General features: G+C 46.1%; 1 protein-coding gene across 1 annotated transcript in view; it reads right to left on the bottom strand.

Annotated features, from left to right (window-relative positions):
* The window catches only part of LOC146195034 (evasin P467-like), a 71,584-nt gene that overhangs the window by 42,032 nt on the left and 10,535 nt on the right, over window positions 1-19,017 (bottom strand). Inside the window, exon 4 of the mRNA XM_084596186.1 lies at window positions 10,393-10,422. Coding sequence (XP_084452312.1) covers window positions 10,393-10,422 — 30 coding nt within the window. The remainder of the gene's footprint in view (window positions 1-10,392; window positions 10,423-19,017) is intronic.

Genomic DNA, 19,017 nt, shown 5'->3' with positions numbered 1-19,017 from the left:
ACCATACACATAGGGACGAAATTTTCCGATGGCCCAAATAATGGCCAAACATTCCCTTTCTGTTACTGAATAATTAGATTCTGCCATCGTCAATGTTCGGCTGGCATATGCCACAACATACTTGCTGTAACCAGGCTTACGTTGGGTAAGGACGGCACCAAGCCCAATGAAACTGACATCAGTTTGGATCTCTGTAGGCGCAGTCGGATCAAAGTGGCGTAGAATGGGAGGCGTAAAGTGTCGAAGGCTTTATCGCAGGCTGGAGTCCAGGCGGAAAGGTCAGAGCTGCCGGCAAGGAGCTGGGTCAGAGGAGCGATGATAGAGGCGAAGTTCAAGATGAAACGTCGAAAGTAGGAGCAGAGGCCGATAAAGCTCCGGAGCTGCTTCAGGGAGGTTGGCTTCGGAAGCTCTGCAACTGCGCGAAGCTTGGTGGGGTCGGGAAGAATGCCGTACTTAGAGACTACATGTCCTGAAATTGTGAGTTTTCGAGCGGCAAAGTGGCACTTCTTCAAATTCAACCAAAGCCCAGCATCGGCGAGACATGTGAGGACATGCTTTAGGCGGAGAAGGTGAGAAGAAAAGTCGGTATAAAAAACTACGATGTCATCCAGGTAACAAAGACAGGTCTGCCATTTGAGTCCACGAAGAACAGTGTCCATCAGGCGCTCGAAAGTATCTGGGGCATTGCAGAGGCCAAAGGGCATAACGTTGAACTGGTATAAGCCGTCCGGTTTTATAAAGGCAGTTTTCGAGCGGTTATCATCAGCCATCGGTACCTGTTAGTAGCCACAGCGCAAGTCCAAAGAGGAGAAATATTCGTCTCCCTGTAAACAGTCCAAGGCGTCGTCGATTCGCGGCAGAGGATAGACATCTTTGTGCGTGACTTTGTTAAGCCTACGGTAATCGACGCAAAACCGGATGGAACCATCTTTCTTAGTTACCAAAACAACCGGAGAAGCCCATGCACTGCTGGATGGCTGTATGACGCCCCGGCGAAGCATGTCGTCCACGTTGCCAGCAATGACTTGGCGCTCAGAGGCCAACACGCGATAAGGACGCTGTCGTAAAGGTGCGTTTGTGTCAGTGTCGATTGTGTGCGTAACGATAGACGTGCGACCCAGTGCATTGTGAGGAATGTCGAAGGCAGACGTGGAGTTCTGTAGAAGAGCAGCGAGTTGATCGCGTTGTGCGGGTGGACGATCTGCGTCAATATCTTGTTGAAGAAAATCGGGTGGTGTCGAAGCGGTCGCTATATCGCAAGAGCTGAGTACATTAACGTCTAATGAAGTAGGCGTGGCAGGAAGAGTATTTACAAGCGCGGGATCAAGTTCTTCAATACGACCGAGACACTCTCTGCGTAGCAGGACGGACGGGCACGAAAATGGATTTGAGACGTACATTGCACTAAGGCCATCTTCGAGCTTGAGAACAGCAAATGGAAGCAGGAGGCAGGGATGGCGTGAAGCGGCGTCGGAAGGTGTGAAGAAGACAGTCGACGCAGTAGCGCTATCACAGGAGAGTGGAACGAAGGCAGCAGAAAAGGGAGGTATGTCTGTGTCATTGGCTTCAAGAAGGTTTGCAGACCCGGTAGGGACGTCACACAAGACGGTATCACAAAGAGGTGAAAAGGAAACTTCCGCGCGGGCGTAGTCAATGACGGCACGATCAGTGGAAAGGAAATCGTAGCTCAGGATGATATTGTGTGAGCTGTGAGACAGTACAATAAACTCGATGGTGTATAAGACGTCTTCGATGAGAACACGGCCCGTGCATGCCGCTGAGGGATGAATGCGCTGTGATGAGGCGGTGCGAAGCGAAAAGTCGGAAAGCGCGGTGGTCACCTTACGAAGACGGCGGTAAAGAGCTTCACTGACGACGGATATGGCAGCGCCCGAGTCGCAAGAGCGAGAACTGCGACGCCGTCGACAAACACTTGTATTACGTTAGCGGGAGAACACGAAGGACTTGAAGAGTTCGAACGAAGCGTAGTTCTTGCCCCGGGAACTGCGCCTGTTATTTTCCCTCAACAGCGCCTGGCAAAGCTTGATCACGTCACTGATTGTTGCAGGATTTTTCACCCAGAGCATCTGGCACGCGTCGTCAGAGATGCCTTTCATGATGGTTTTGATCTTATCAGCTTCGGACATTAGCGGATCGACACGCTTGTATAGGTCCACGATGTCTTCTATATAACTAGTGAACGACTCTTCGACATGCTGAGTGCGCTCACGCAAGCGTTATCCTGCCCGGAGCTTGCGAACTGCAGGGCGGCCGAACACTTCCGCAAAATTCTTTTTAAATGCAGACCAAGATGGCAGGTCTGCCTCATGGTTGGGAAACCAGAGGTTCGCCACGTCAGTCAGTTAAAACATTACGTTACTTAGCTTGGTAGCGTCGTCTCATCTGTTGTAGCTACTGACGCGCTGATATGCCGACCACCAATCGTCGACGTCTTGGTCGGCTGTGCCGCTGAAGTGGCACGGATCACGCTGCCGTAAAGCTCCAGAACACAGCACGGTGGTTGGGAGGGGCGACGATGTCGAGGCAGTGTCGTCCGGCATGCTGGACGCAGAGGGTAATGTGCGGCTTCTTAGTTCCAGGGTGTACGGGAACGTACCCAGCATCTCCACCAATTGTAGGGGTGTGTTTATTCGGTAAACCCAGATGGATCGAGCCGCTCAGGAGGAACTCGCAGTGGAGCGTCAGGCATGGCGATTGAGCTAGGCAGCGACCAACTTCTTCGTCCTTGAGAGCGGCAGCACGCGACGCATGTCAGTGGCTATAACGATGAAGATTACCACACTACAATATATATATATATATATATATATATATATATAATGTCATCGCAGATGCACAATAATCGCTTCGCAAAGGTAGGTCGTCCGAATTCGCTTTATTAGCACTAAAATAAAATATCTTACTGAATATTTTAATTGTGGATTTCAGCAAGGCATTCGCTTGCTTTCATCACAACAGTCTTATTAATAAGCTGCATTAATATGGTGTCCGAAAAAATTATTTATCTCTGCTTGAGTCTTATCTCAACCACAGGGCCCAGTATGTATGTCTATAAACAGATGCATGACTTCCCGCCTACCAGTTACAACTGCAGTCTTCCAATATAAAATTTAAGGCTGCTGTTATTTAGAACATATATCAATGACGTTCTAAACATGAATTTGTACAATTTATTATACATGCTGACAATAGCACTGTACTTTTCCCTGGGGCCAATGTCGATAACCTTATAAACAAGTGCAATAAAATCCTCGAAAATATTGTCACATGGTAACAACAAAATGTCATTACGATAAATCCTAAGACGACAAAAGCCGTTATATTCCGTGCTCATAATAAACCACTTAAAATAAGCCTCCCTATAATTGTTTGAACTCTGGCACATCGACGTAGTTATTGTCCATAATATCCTTGGCGTTTATTTTTCTTCAAACCTAAGTTGAGATGCACATTCTAACAACATTAGGAAAAACTTTATTCCGTTGCAGGCATTGTATCGCGTTGCCATAGGCAGCTCCTAGTGAAAGCTAAACTTCTAGTGTATCTCGCATAGTTAAATTCATGTCTAAACTATTGTTTAGTTTGTTGCATCTGAACGCCAATTACTCTTAACAAATTTCTTCGCTTACAAAACAAATGCCTTCCGCTAATTTTCAAATATCGAACTAATGTAAACTACAAAGCATGCTTTCGATTCCTTAAATATCGTACGTATAGTAATTTATACACATATATCGATTACTGCAAGCAGCCTGCTTTTCATCTGCAGAGATCAAAGAATTTTTATTATATCTAGCAGCTCTGACAATTCGTACTCCTAATATGCATACAATATGTCCAGATGTTTGGAAATTTGCAAATTCTCCCATAAATTACAAATGCCAATATTTAGCACATAACTAGCCATTAGCGCCTAAAATGTACAAATACGTGAACAACCTAAGCCCTAATCAATTGCTTCAGTACTTTGTGAAATTATGAACCATGATGTTTCTTTTTCTTATCATCCTATAGTACCCCTCTGTAGTACTAGAATGCTATGTCTATATTATATTCAGTTAATTGCTTATTTTGATGCCTGCTGATTGCTATTTTTCTTTCTTTAATAAATCACAATGTGTTTTACCATGTTCCTTTTTTTAATTTCTTCACTATGTAATATGCACTGCTGTAAATCTTTATGTATGTTTGCTCCTCGAAACACTGGGATTCTTAAAGCTGCTTATTTAGCTTTTAACCCATTAGGCAGTCCAGTTTTTTTTTTCTGTAAATATAATGCATGAATGAAAGCATGAATGGAAAGCTCCGCTCTAGATGTAAACAAAACGCTAAACAGGGATAGTTCGTCGTTCCATAAAATATACGCTCTTTGTTGACGCACTCCTACGTTATTAGCGATGTAATCCAGTGATAGTACTTTTTGTTTTGATATCGGCGTTCGCGCTTTAGATCGCCAGTACCATAGAGTTTCTTACTCTTACCTAGAGGGAAAGCTGTGCTGCCGTCTATGAGAGTTTACGTGGAGTTTCCAGACGGCCAGTTCAGCCACCATGGGCGCTCAAAGCATCATGGGCCGGAGAGCTACCGAGTGCAGAACTACAACTTTTGGCCAAAACTAATGCAAAGATAAACGTTGTTCTACCATAAATGATGTCCTAAGATTGAATATTGTGACTATAAATTGCAAAAAGACAGAAAAACAGCATGTCAGTGTGATATTTATCCGATATAAGCGATGGCTCTTTCTCCTATTGGCTTAGTTTTGAGCAGCACAAATACCAATATTTCGCACTTAATAGGCAAAATTTGAAACAGAAAAGCGTTATAAAAATATTTATGGTTGTACAATCGCTTAAGGAAGTTTTTAGTGGCATTTCGGGAAACAAAAGCCATTTATTGGCGACGTCTGCTTTTGCGCCTTCGCTACTATGGCTTTCGCGGTCTATGTACGCACCTTCAGATGATGATGATGACGAAAAAGAAACATTGCAGTAATGCCACTCCACGTACCCGAGAAAAACCGACTGTCCCGCAACAAGTAGCACACCGGCCCATGATTCTTAGCGCACCCATGGTGGCTGAAGGGCAGCGCCCTCAGCTTTCCCTCTAGTTAGTGTAAGGAACTCTATGGCCAGTACATAATATGTCTTGCGGATTCTTAGAACAATCGTTTCGGAAAAAACTATCTCTTAGATAAAACTGTTTTTTCAAATTATGTATTCTCAAGACGAAAAATTTTCCTTGTACTTTCCCTTCATTTTTAAAAATTCCTGCTATTTTCCAACATTCAACTTCTCTATTCTCCGTGGAGATGTAAATTGAACATAAAATAGTCTAACTAGGTTATGTAGCTGAAAATAATTTTACTGTTTCTGAATGTACCGTCATTGCCAAAAGTAATCATGCTGCGTGTTCCGCTTCTCAATTGGGTAGCAGAGAGAGAGAGAGAAAAAACTTTTAATGAGCATAATAATCAGTAAGAATTCGCAGGAGCTGGGTGGTCGGTGCCCCTAGTCCAGGGCTCCGCTGGCAGCAGCTGACTTGCAGAGAATCGGCCTTTTGCGGGACGTGACTGCGCATGCGCCCAACCCCTAGCGGCGTAGTCGCGAAGCGGACTGGTGGGTTCGTGGCCGCCGCGATCGGCTCCGGCGGTGGGGTAAACAAACCGGCGGCTGTCCGGGGCGCCAGCATTTCTGCGGTTGTTTTGGTGGTCGTTGTTAGATAGTGCGACGCTCCTGACGATGCCGACAACTTGTGTAGCGTTTGGTTGCGATACACAATGTTTAAAGGGAAGCGGCCTCGGCGTTTTTCGCTTTCCAAGCGCTTCACGAGACCGTCTTCGACGCGAAGCTTGGATAAAAGCTGTTCGTCGGCAGGGCGATCAAGGGCGCCCTTGGGAGCTGTCGAGCGCATCAAGACTGTGCGGGAACCACTGTGTAACACGTACGAACTAGGTACTGAAGTTAAATATTTGTGCAAGCTGTAAAGAAACATTTTATTAATGAGCAGGAAAGCCTTCCATGTCACCGCGGCACCCTGGTTTCATCACGACGATATTCAACTTTTCGAGCAACGAGGCCAAGCGCGCGAATGCTATGAGCCGTTTTCAACGTGCGACAAACCGGACAGCTAAACAAAAGCAACCAGAGGAGTCGGCGACCACCTACCACCTGCCAGAACAATGCTTGTGGGGGCAAACGTGCACACGTCTAAAAGCTATGGAATGTAGTAAACATTTCACTTAAAACAAAAACATGGAATAAACTTTTCTGTCATCAACCTGCCATTATATGAAGCTTGTTTCTAGGTGTCGAATATTGTTTCCTTCGTCTCTCGTTTTTTTTTTTTTGATGAACTTGAGTTGCTGCAAGACCGTTCTCAAAGTCAGACCCCAGAGATTTTGATGGCTGTTCCCTAGCACGACCAAGTTGGTTACGTTTGAGAGTGTTCATTGAAATTTCATGTATCATGGACTATCCACATTAAGATTGATTACCATCTGCTCGTAATGCATTGAAACTTGATGGGATACTGGTGTTGCTGCATTACTTCATGGACATTTAGTATCACATGCTAACTGAGAAGAGCCAGAGAGCTGTTTTAGAAACTGCCAGATATGTGGTTGCAGCAGAGTTGCTAAATTTTCTTTTCTCACATATGTTGTCGCTGCTTCTGCATCAAAAAGTAGTCATAGCAGTGCATCTCAGGGTTATCAAGTCATTGCTTAAGACATTAGCGTAATGTACAGGAGCGTGGCATGGCTCAGTCACTTCAACTTGTCATTTTTATTTATTTGTACATTCTGCAGTCCCGTATGAACTTTGCAAAAGCGGGATGAAGTACATATGAGGTGGGATAGAAGTACACACCTATTATAGACTGCACAGTTTCTTTCATTTACACTGCTAATTAGAGCACTGCACGGAAAGTAATTATTAGCCTTTGAGGAGCCCAAAGAAATTCTTAACTACTCGCCCAGCCCTCAATGTGGGTGGGCCCAGCTGAAGCCCGAAAAAAAAATCAACTAAGCACATTTCACTAATGCAGATGTTCTGGTTACTTCAAATTTCAGTGAAAAAAAGGCCGGAATAGTAGCATGAAACTAATTCCTGGGTCTGGTTTCATTGGTCTTTGTTTTTTCTTGCCTTACATCCCATTGATACGAATGTTTCGAAACATTACGTTTCGTATGTAGCCCTCATCTTTGAAGCGGCGGCCCTTGCTCAACTGGCGATCGCATCGCATGCCGGACGACTGGAGGTACCGCTGTATTTGTTCGTCAATGAGCTTCGCTGCATTCCTCGGGCATGACACCCAGCCGTCACGTATCTCTAAAAAATAAGTACATCCCAACCATTGTCGTCAAATCGGATTCCAACAATATTTGGTTTAACAAAAACTTGAAGCACCTTCTTAGTAGGAAAAAACGGCTTTATCGTTCCGCTAAACTAAGCCAGAAACAAGAAGCATGGGACAGATACCACGCCTGCGCGAATAAATATTTAAATGAATTGAGTGCTGCGAAAGATAAATTTTTCTCTGTTGACTTGCTAACCATTCTCAGAACAAATCCCACCAAATTCTGGCGTATCCTCTCCCCTAAACATAAATCTAATCGGTTCGATCTTGTAGGACCTGATGGCGAACCAGCAGATACTAATCGATGCGCAAAACTTTTAAATGACTACTTCTCATCTGTGTTTTCGCCTGTCAGCAATTCTACACCCACAGTCTTGCAAACCAATAGTCAAAAAGAAATGCCGGAAATTCAAATTAGCCCCGAAGGAATCTCCAAATTAATCAGTTCACTCAAGCTCTCATCATCTGCAGGATGTGACCAAATAAACAGTCAACTACTTAAAAACACTCTATCATTATCAAGCCAGATACTACACCTAATATTTACCCAATCTTTAGACACCGGAATCATTCCTGACGATTGGAAGATAGCCCAAATTGTTCCCATTTTCAAAACAGGTGATCGCGCATGCCCAGCTAACTATCGTCCAATATCCCTTACTAGCATATCTTCTAAACTTCTAGAGCACATTATATCATCTAGCTTAATGTCCCACCTTGATTCAATTAATTTCTTTTATCCTCATCAGCATGGCTTCAGGAAATCATTTTCATGCGAAACCCAGCTGGCAGAGTTCACCCAAGACGTCCTTAAGGCCATAGACGATAACCTCCAAATAGATGCAATCTTCTTAGACTTCTCGAAGGCATTTGATCGCGTACCTCACAACCATCTGCTTGCGAAACTTTCGTTCCTGGGAATTCCTACTAATCTGATATGCTGGCTCGAACATTTTTTAAAAGGACGCTCGCAGTTCACATCCGCCAATAACATCCAGTCACCCTTAACAGATGTAACATCTGGTGTCCCTCAAGGGGCCGGGTTATCACCATTACTTTTCTTAATATATATCAACGACCTGCCCTCTAATATTCAATGCAAATTGGGACTCTTCGCGGACGATTGTGTCATCTATAATGCAATAGGTAGCCCAACCGATAACCTCACTTTGCAACAGGACCTTGACGTTATTGCATCATGGTGTGAAAAGTGGCAGATGCCTTTAAATCTTACTAAGTGCAAATCGTTGTCCTTCACTCACAAACACACCTTGACGAATCACACTTACAGCATTTCATCCGTCCCTATAACCGTTGCAAAATCTTATAAATATCTAGGTGTACATCTCACATCAACACTTTCTTGGGTCACCCACATTAGAACCATTTGCTCCGACACTTCACGCACACTTGGCTACCTGAGAAGAAATCTGAAATCTGCATCACCTAACATAAAACAACTCGCGTAAGAAACATTTGTGCGGCCAAAATTAGAGTATGCATCATCCATCTGGCACCCATGGCAATCGTATCTCACCATCGAATTGGAATCAATCCAAAATCGTGCAGCTCGGTTCATCACTTCATGCTACTCAAGAGAAGCCAGTGTCACCGCCCTCAAGCAGTCCCTCCGTCTCTCAACACTAGAATCACGCCGAGTCGTTTCCCGCCTATGCTTACTTCATACATTTTATCATAACACAAGATCACGGCACGCTCTATTAACCGCCCCACTACGAACGTCCTCCCGGCTAAGTCACGGTAACCCGATAGCACGCATCAGTGGCCACACGTCTGCTTACAACAACTCATTTTTCCCCAACGCAATAGCACTATGGAATTCACTGCCTAACGACATCGCTGCATGCACTGATCACAAAACATTCCGCGAGAAAATAAAAATTCACCTCGCATAGATCTTGATCACTTCTGCGCTCTTTGTAGCGAGTATTGCTTGATATATCTTTAATAAATGATGTATCATTTGCTGGGAAACCCTGATATGACTACAACCCCCTTTATGTTTGTTTCTATGTTTGTTCTTTTTATTGTTTTGCACGTTCCCATCATCGCCGTTGTAAACCAATAAGCCCCCCCCCTTATGTAATGCCTTCGGGCCTTTAAGGGATCAATAAATGAAATGAAATGAAATGAAATACCCGCCAGGTATCAGGTGCTGCCCAGGACACGCCATCGTCGACAGAACCAAAATTATGTGCGCCAAGAAAACATGCTCCGCAGCGGGGCTCAGCGTGCGGAGGAGCGTGTCCGTGCGGTGCAGTATCCCGCCAGTTTGGTTGCGGCGTTGTGCACGAGGTGGCAGCACAGGAAAACGCAAAAGGTCGATTCGTACCACTTATGAAGCTGTAAATCTGCGCAAAGTTAAGGAGAGCTCCGGTCCTTACCTTTCAGCAAGTTGACATACTCTGGGAATCCTTGCTGGCTTTACAATACAAGCGAGATGCAAAACATGCAGCCTGGTTACTTTTGGTAAAGAACGTACATTACTAAATCCCATTAGCAGCACGAATAAAACAACGACAAGAAGAAAACACACAAGACAGGAGCATTCGTCCTGTTCCTTTCTTGTGTGTTTTCTTGTTGTCTTTGTTTTATTCGTGCTGCCCTGTCTTGTGTGCTTTCTTGTTGTCGTTTTATTCGTGCTGGGAATGGGATCTAACAATGTACCGTCTTTACCAAAAGTAACCAGGCTGCATGTTTCTTCTCGCTTGTATTGTAAAACCAGCATGGATTCCCAGAGTATGGTGAGGACCGGAGCTCTCCTTTACTTTGCGCAGATTTGACAGGAACAGGACGAATGCTCCTGTCTTGAGTGTTTTCGTCCTGTCTTGCGTGCTTTCTTCTTGTCGTAGTTTTATTCGTGCTGCGAATGGGTTTTAATATGAATCATTACCAACTGGCCCAAACATCGGTGTTATTGCACGGTACATTATTTGCAGAATACGAGATAATGCTTTTAGAGTTTCTGTATACATGACAAGAATTGCTCACCTTCAGGCTCATCCGTGTAGTAGTCATAATCTATGTTCGGAAGAAAAGTGAATGTTTCAGAAATAAAATTTTAAAGAAAAAGGCTCTCATAAAATGCATCATTGTAAGGTACCTCACTTTTACAAGATGTTTTAAACTCCTGGTATAGTGATCTGTAAGACCCCACTGTTTGTAGACGACACTACAACGGTAAACTGCGCGGTGTATCAATGAGAGAGCTCGTTAAAACATCATACACTAAGCATGCATTGCATCATGGGTAACGCGTATCATGTTCAGCTTTGGCCATTAATAAAACTGCAAAAGCAAGACATACGCATCATAACCTCCTCCCCTCGAATGTCACCGTCGCACATTTTATTCATGAGTTTAAATGTTCTACCCCTCTCGGCTCTTTATCTTTATAATATCGGTATTCTATTTTTTAAGAATCTTCACCATCAGTTCCCATTTAGACTTTTTCCTCCCGGCATGATCAAAAGCAACAGCGTTACACGGTTCGCTCTACATAATAATTTTCTAATACCTAAGCTCAGTACTAACTACGGGAAACAAGACCTTCAATTTTCGTTCATATCATTCTGGAATTCTTTGAATTTCGACATTAGGCAAACTAACACACTTTCTTTGTTCAAGTTGAAATTAAAAAATGTTCTTAATTTCTGATTTCTTTATTTACCATTTGTGTCGCGAAATTCATGTGTTTTTGTACTTTTTTGTATTCTGTTTTTGTAGCTAATTTAGTTGGCAATGCACTGTTTACAATGTATTTCGTTATTTATTTTCAGTGTTGCTTCATAAATTTTTTTACATTAATAATATTCTTTATTTTGCCTATCAAAATCTATTGCCATGGGAGGTCTCACCTGCGGTCTAGTACCATGGGGCCTCTCGCTGTATATTACTGTACCTTGTTTTTTGATGCAAAAATAAGCTTTCAACTTCAGCTTCAACCTCAAATGTGGTTTCAAATTATGCTGGTCACAGCGATAGGAATGAGTAAAGAAAAACTGGTTTGCGGGAATAAGGAGACATTCGAAATCGAAAATCTTGAACAGACATGTGCTAGCCACCATCAGTCTTATTAACAATTACAAAAACACAGAGGTTTTGGCTCGAGCCTATTCGCAAAGAGGACGCAGTTCTGTTTCGTCACTTCTAGACACAAGACAACGAAGAGTTGTCTTTATAAACTTTACTGTCTCACAGCATCAAGGGTATAGTGAACTAGTATTCTCGTTCACTATAATCAAGGGTATGTGGTGAAGTATGAAGAAATGATTGAATTATCAAAAAGGATTGCTAACTATTAAGCGAAAGCTTCATTGCTAGATAGATCCGCGTTTTGCGTGTCTGATAACTAGACCTTTAAATGAACTTGACAGATACTGCTACTTTCGTTTTTATAAACGATTTTACAATTGAAGCGATCATTTCACTGTGCCAGATGGAGCCGTTCTACATATGGCACGAAATTTAAGCTTCCAGTGACCTTTACCTAATTAAGTGGGAATGTCCACTATTCTTTAACGTCCACCCACAAGTATACAACGCCATTGTTCTCGCGCAATGGGATTTAAACGGTAGCCTTGTTCTGCGTTGTCAGCGCACGGTAAATGCCCCGAAGTGGCCGAAATTACTCAGCAGCCTTCAGACGGGCCCACTTTCATTCTTTCGGCTTTTCAATCCCGCCTTACTCCCTTCCCTTTAGCCTGACAAATTCTGCGCCTTTGATTTCCTACAAACCAATTTAAAAGTTAAAAAAAAATCATTTTAGGGTTTCAACTCAGCTGAACCGAATGTGAAACAAAAGCTTTCGCTTTAGGCGACCGAACGTTGCATCGAACTTAACCAGTTTTCCGTTGAACGCATCAAATTTCTCCGGCGTTCTAGGCAGACTACCTGGGTTCGAACCCGACCGCCGGCGGGGAGACTGGGTGGAGGAGAAGTAGGTGGCTTCTCCTGGCCCTACGGGGCTGGGACTGGCAAGTCACTGCCGCTTCTGGTGGGGCAAGTCTGCTAGCGGAGTTGTATCTCTTGTAGGCCGTCATTTCACCCGCCACTTCGGGGGTGGTCGACGGCTGTAGCGTGGTGCGTATTTCTCTCTGTCCTTGTTTTCTATCTTTCTTCTCTATTTTCTCTTCTGTCCGCATGAGGCAGCAGAGATGGCTTAGCTAGAGAGTCAGTAGCAGGCCCGTGAATTTTCGTTTCCTTGTTCCTACAGTCGGAACCGCAACAACCGGCTGCCGGTGGCTGTGTTGCGATGGAGGCAAAACGGCGAGGCGTCCGTGTGCTCTGCGGTGTATGTTCACATTAAAGATACCCCGGTGGTTGAAATTACTCTGAAGCATGGTAGGGTTGTTAGAAGGAAAGATGTGATGAACGCGGCGTGCTTCCCATAAAAAGGGGGGGGGGGGGCTGTCACGCTTCCGAGCGTGACAGCCGCTGGGTCCAAACGGAGCGCTGCGGTGTGGGGTGCCGTAAGCATTCCGAAGGAGACTTGAACGCCTGGATAGAACGCCACATGACAGGAGCTGTGGTGTACTGTCCAAACACACTCGCTGAAGAAAGTGGCGGATACCTGCCTTTCCTGTAAACCAATTATAATTATATGTATTACTGGAACTAACGTCGATAAGAGGAAAAAGATAGAAGCAAATTTTAAAAGAGGAAGGGTAGACTTTCTCCATTCTACTCTGAAGAGACACGGCGGAGGAGTCGGCGGCGGCTGCGACACCGTTTTCCGGCTTTGCTCAGTTGGACGTCATTCGCTGCTCGCGCATGCACAGTTGGGGCTCTCCGGGGCTCCACGCCATTGCTCAGACCTAGCATAGTGTTGCTTTCGCAACAGATTATGACAACATGGCGTTGACCTGTTTATGGGTAGCTGTCCACTATTGCCTTTTGTCCACATCAAAACCTTTTAAAGAAACACGATGAAGGAAAATGCGTATTGCAGAGGCTATCATTGCGATACAAAGATATTTCAACCTATTCCTAGATTAGGCCAAGTTTAAACTCCCCATAATTTTTGTCATGTCCAAAAGTGACCGATGATGTGTTCCCTGAATCCAGTCATTATATGCAGCTAAATTTCTTATTGAAAGAGTTGCTCCTACCAGGCGGCATATTTGCGTAGATTTCAATTCTGGGCAGTACCACAGCAGGTATTTCATGTCGGCTTCAATATTTTTTTTTTTAATTTCAATATCAGGCACCCTGAGCGGTGGTATATAGAGTACCCAAGCTAACCTTAGCCAAGGTTTTAAAAAGAATATTTGAGGTAGGCCACAGAAAGCACTTGTAACAGCTGCCAGCCATATGGCGCACCATAGTTTTTTTTTTATTTTTCAATTAATTAAGTAGAAAATAACGTATTTTTCTAATTGACTCAATATTGTCTTTGAAAATAAATGGATGTTCCCAGTTGGAGAGAACATTCCAAACCCCTCCATTCTATTTATTTCCGATAAAGAAAGCCTCACGTGCATTGTTTTTTCAAGCTCTAAAGAAAGCCCACGAAAAGCCCAAATATCACGTGATGGGCGCTTTCGAGCACCACGTTTGTACTGCTCTCAACCTAGGTATTACTGAACGAAAATAGCTGCGGCCTCGGCTCCATGACCCCGTTGAGCGGCAGGCCTATATGTCTGTGGTGGTGTCTTCGTCCGCTTCACGCAGTCGGCGGACGTAATGGTGCAAGTGGATGTCACCTCATTTTGCTGGCTGCAACCATCCCCACCATATCCATATCATCCTACCATTGATGCTGGGCTGTCGAGTCTCGGCTGCAGCTAATTTGGTTCGTTCAAGCCCCTTTAGAGAGCACCACAATCGTAGCGCAGGAATGCGTTAGTCATGTAATATTTTTGTATTTCTCAGGACTTTCCTTACAGCTGGAAAAACGATACGCGTGAGGCATTCTTTAATGGAAATAAACGGAATGGGGGTTTCATAAGGGGCTCACCAACTTAGAAAATTATTTGATTATGTGAAGGGAACACTTAAGGCAGAGTGATACTCTGACGTTTTCGGCGCGCAGCAGCGCCGGTCGAAGTCGGATACGTCAAATCGGCGACGCCGCACCAGGCACAAAACCGGCTCCCTGCAGTGAAACCGGTTCCACCGCGGAGAGACGCCTGCAGCTGGACAGGCGCATGCGCAGAAGGCGAGATGCAATGAGGGGAGAGGGTGCACGTGCGGCCTTCCTCGAGCAACGCTCTCTCAATACCCCGGCGCGACCCGCGCGAAATCCATCCGGATACATTCGGCGCCGGGCACTGTCGGACCACGCCGGAAGCCACCGAACACGCCGGCGTAGAGCGCCGCCGGAGTGTAGCAGGTCGCGTCTTGGCCGACGTGACGTCGCCGTGCTGCGCGCGCAAGCGCGCGCTCGCTACGTCGGTGTATATCTCCGCCTTGAGTAAATTAGTAAAATGATGTTAATTTATAATTATTATTGCAAAATAAATAAAATCGCCTATTGTGAGTCATATGACTAAGCTATCTACAAGTAGTTTCTCTGGCCTATTTCAAGTGCTTTAATTTATGTTAACCCTTGGCTAAATTGGCGAGAATTGGACCTAGTTGGTGATTTATAGTGTTTCACCGCGCCAACACCTAGAACGATAAAATCTTGACCTGCTTAGGTGATCACGATGACTGTGTCCAGCAGTATGCCTTTGATTCCTATGATGACTGATTTATTCAGGTTCCCAGGTTTCTTTACGTTGTGCTGATGACGATCACGTTTATATGTACAAAGATATTCCGTTTCTTTAATTACAAACCAGTTCTAAGTTTGCTCTCCTTGGTTTTGGGTTTCTTGTCGTTCTAGGTGCTAGTGCGGTGAACCAAAACCTTCAAAACAGTATTTGTTATTTTTTAACAGCCGCCGGCATACAGGCTTATCACTCTGATTCTGGACCGCGTATCAGTTCCGTAATCTGTTTGTTAATGCTCAATGTCGCGAGTCACAGAGTCACACCTTTATCAGTTTTGTTGTAGCGCAAGATGCACCGAGATCTGTCTCGAAGGTTCCGGCCCCTCGGGTGTCTTTCCACAATGTTCCAGCCCATGCTGGTAGCTGTTTGCAACGTTATCTAGATTGTTCTGTGCAGCCTTTAAATTGAGCGTTGCCGAGTGTGACGAGCATTCCTTTGTCCGACGACAACGACGACAACACGACCAGAGTGCAAGCAGACACCGCCGCCCAGCGAAGTAACAACGGTATGCCCCGGCCATGACCTGAAGAAACGACGGAGCCGAGATCGGACACTAAGGCCCACGTGTAATGCGAGGACGCGAACAAGTGACCTTGAAGTTCATATCGATGGTCGCAGAGTCACTGCCCTTGTAGACACCGGAGCTGACTATTCAGTCATCAGTGGACCGTTAGCCTCCCATCTCAGGAAAGTTACAACCGCTTGGGATGGCCGGCTGATTCGCACCGCAGGTGGCAACCTGATTACTCCAATGGGACGATGTACTGCAAGAATAACCGTGAATGGGCGTACTTATCCCACCAGCTTTGTGGTCTTGCAGCCGTGTTCCCGCGACGTGATTTTAGGCATGGACTTCCTAAATGAAAATAGGGCTATCATCGACCTCCGATACAAGCTCATCAAGCTCTCTGCAGATAAAGCCATACCTGCTACGACGACTCCGACGCAACACGTCGCTCTAAACGTCCTCGACGGAGAATCGACTGTGTCGCCCCGATCAAGCGTCGCCGTCAGCGTAGGTAGCACAGATATCGAAACCGCTGAAGGCATGGTCGAAGGAAATATCCAATTGCTCTTGGAACGAGGTATCGGCATCGCAAGAGGCATCGCGAAAATCCGGAGAGGACAAGCTCAGGTGCTGGTAACAAACTTCACTGAAGAATACCGGCATCTCAACAAGGGCATGACCATCGCCTTTCTCGATGAATTAGCGGACCTCAAAGACGTATTCGCCCTCCATGACCAACCACTGGAAGACGCACCGGACCAATTCCGTCAGCCGACATTTGACTTCAACCCAGTATTGACCCACGGCAGGAAAAACCAAATTCGCAGTCTTCTTCGAAACTACAGGGAGAGCTTCTCGTCATCATCGAAGGTGCGACAAACACCACTGGCCAAGCACCGCATTATAGCGGTCGAACACGACCGACCTCTGCGCCAAAGCCCTTATCGTGTATCGCCGCGAGAACGGCAGGCCATTGGCGATCAAGTTGAGGAAATGCTGCGTGATGATGTAATCCAGCCATCGAACAGCCCCTGGGCGGCACCAGTCGTTTTGGTCAAGAAGAAAGACAGCACACTTCGCTTCTGCGTTGATTACCGCCGCTTGAATAGCATAACGAAGAAGGATGTGTACCCGCTACCCCGCATCGACGGCACTCTCGACCGGCTCTGCAATGCAAGGTACTTCTCATCGATGGACCTGAAGAGCGGATATTGGCAAATTGAGGTCGACGAAAGAGATCGCGAGAAGACCGCATTCATCACACCAGACGGCCTTTATAAGTTCAATGTGATGCCATTTGGCCTCTGCTCCGCACCAGCTACGTTTCAACGAGTAATGGACATAGTCCTGGCAGGCTTGAAGTGGCAAATTTGTTTGGTATATTTGGACGACGTTCTTGTCTTCTCGTCAAACTTTGAAGACCACCTAAAACGACTACGGACAGTGCTGGAAGCCATCAAGTCATCGGGACTAACGCTAAAAGCAGAGAAGTGTCACTTCGCCTACGAAGAACTCCGGTTCCTAGGTCACATCGTTAGCAAGGACGGTATTTGCCCAGACCCGGCGAAAACAGCTGCAATCGCACAATTCCCACCGCCTGCCGACAAGAAAGCTGTGCGCCGATTCCTTGGGCTGTGCGCTTAATATCGAGGATTTGTCAGAAACTTTTCGCGGATCGCCGAACCGTTGACGCAGCTTACAAAGGCTGACATACCTTTTAAATGGGAAGCGCCGCAAGGAGAAGCCTTCGACAAACTTAAGCGCCGCCTGCAATGGCCTCCTGTACTTGGCCACTTTGAAGGAAATGCCGTGACCGAAATTTACACCGACGCGAGCAGTGTGGGCCTAGGAGCCGTTCTCGTCCAGAAGAGTGCCGGACAGGAGAAAGTAATTGCCTACACTAGCAGGTCCCTCACAAAAGCCGAAGTCAGTTACTCGACGACCGAAAAGGAGTGCCTTGCAATCATGTGGGCCACTTCTAAGTTTCGTCCATACCTATACGGCCGACCATTCAAGGTGGTAAGCGACCACCACGCGCTCTGCTGGCTGGCTAATTTGAAAGATCCTTCCGGCCGCCTTGCCTGATGGAACCTACGACTTCAGGAATTTGACATGACTGTAGTCTATTAGTCGGGCCGGAAGCATTCCGACGCACTCTGCTTATCCCGCGCTCCCGTCGATGCTCCCTCGAAGGACGATGACGACGACGCCTTTTTGGGACCGGTAAGCGCCAGCAGTTTCGCAGAGCAAGAACAACAGCGATCAGACCCTGAGCTGAAAGCGCTAGCAGATTACTGGGAAGGAAAGACCGCTTCCCCTCCTGGTGTGTTCAGGCGACATTTATCACCTTCGGCAAGAAATTCTGCAGGTGTTGCACGATGAGCCCACAGCAGGCCACCTCGGATTTGCGCGCACGTTGCGTCGAATACAGGAGAAGTATTACTGGCCGCGACTGCCTGCCGTAGTTGCCCACTACGTGAAGACGTGTCGTGAGTGCCAACGACGCAAGACGCCGCCGATCAGGCCAGCAGGACTACTAAACCCGATTCCACCCCCAATCCTACCCTTTAAACAAATTGCGATGGATCTCCTCGGCCCATTTCCATCTTCGTCTATTAGTAACAAGTGGATCATCGTGGCCACTGACTATCGTACCCGTTACACCGAAGCAAGAGCACTACCAAATGGTACCGCGGCAGCAGTCTCTAAATTTTTTGTCAAACAAATTCTCTTGCGACATGGCGCCCCAGAAGTGCTCATCACGGACAGGGCAACGGCGTTTACGGCAGAGTTGACGCAAGCCATCCTGGAATACAGTCACACAAGCCATCGACGAACAACTGCGTATCATCCCCAGACCAATGGCCTTACGGAGCGCCTGAACAAAACGATCGCGGACATGATCGTTATGTACGTCGACGCTGAACAAAAGACCTGGGACGCCATCTTGCCGTACGTGATCTTCGCGTATAACACGGCAGTCCAGGAGACGACCAGAGCGACCCCGTTTAAGTATGTGTACGGCAGGGAGCCCACGACGACGCTCGACGCAATGCTGCCGCACGTAACCAGCGAAGACAACCTTGACGTCGCCGCCTACCTGCAGCGTGCAGAGGAAGCCCGACGACTCGCACGGCTGCATATTAAAGACCAACAGCGCACCGACAGCTGACGATACAATTTACGACGACGCCACGCAGAGTGACACCAATTCGCCATCGCGGATTAAGTGAAAAGTTGTTGCGTCGATACTTTGGGCCCTACAAAATCCTTCTCCGCGTCGGACCACTGGACTATGAAGTCATTCCCGACGGAACGTCAGCATCACAACGGCGACGCGCACGCCCAGAAATTGTACATCTTGTACGACTGAAGCCATATTACGCGTGTTAA

This window comes from Amblyomma maculatum, chromosome 3 (genome assembly GCF_055883805.1).
Source record: "Amblyomma maculatum isolate TAMU_Amacu chromosome 3, ASM5588380v1, whole genome shotgun sequence".
In the NCBI taxonomy this organism is placed as follows: domain Eukaryota; kingdom Metazoa; phylum Arthropoda; class Arachnida; order Ixodida; family Ixodidae; genus Amblyomma; species Amblyomma maculatum.
This window is presented reverse-complemented; position numbering and strand designations above follow the sequence as displayed.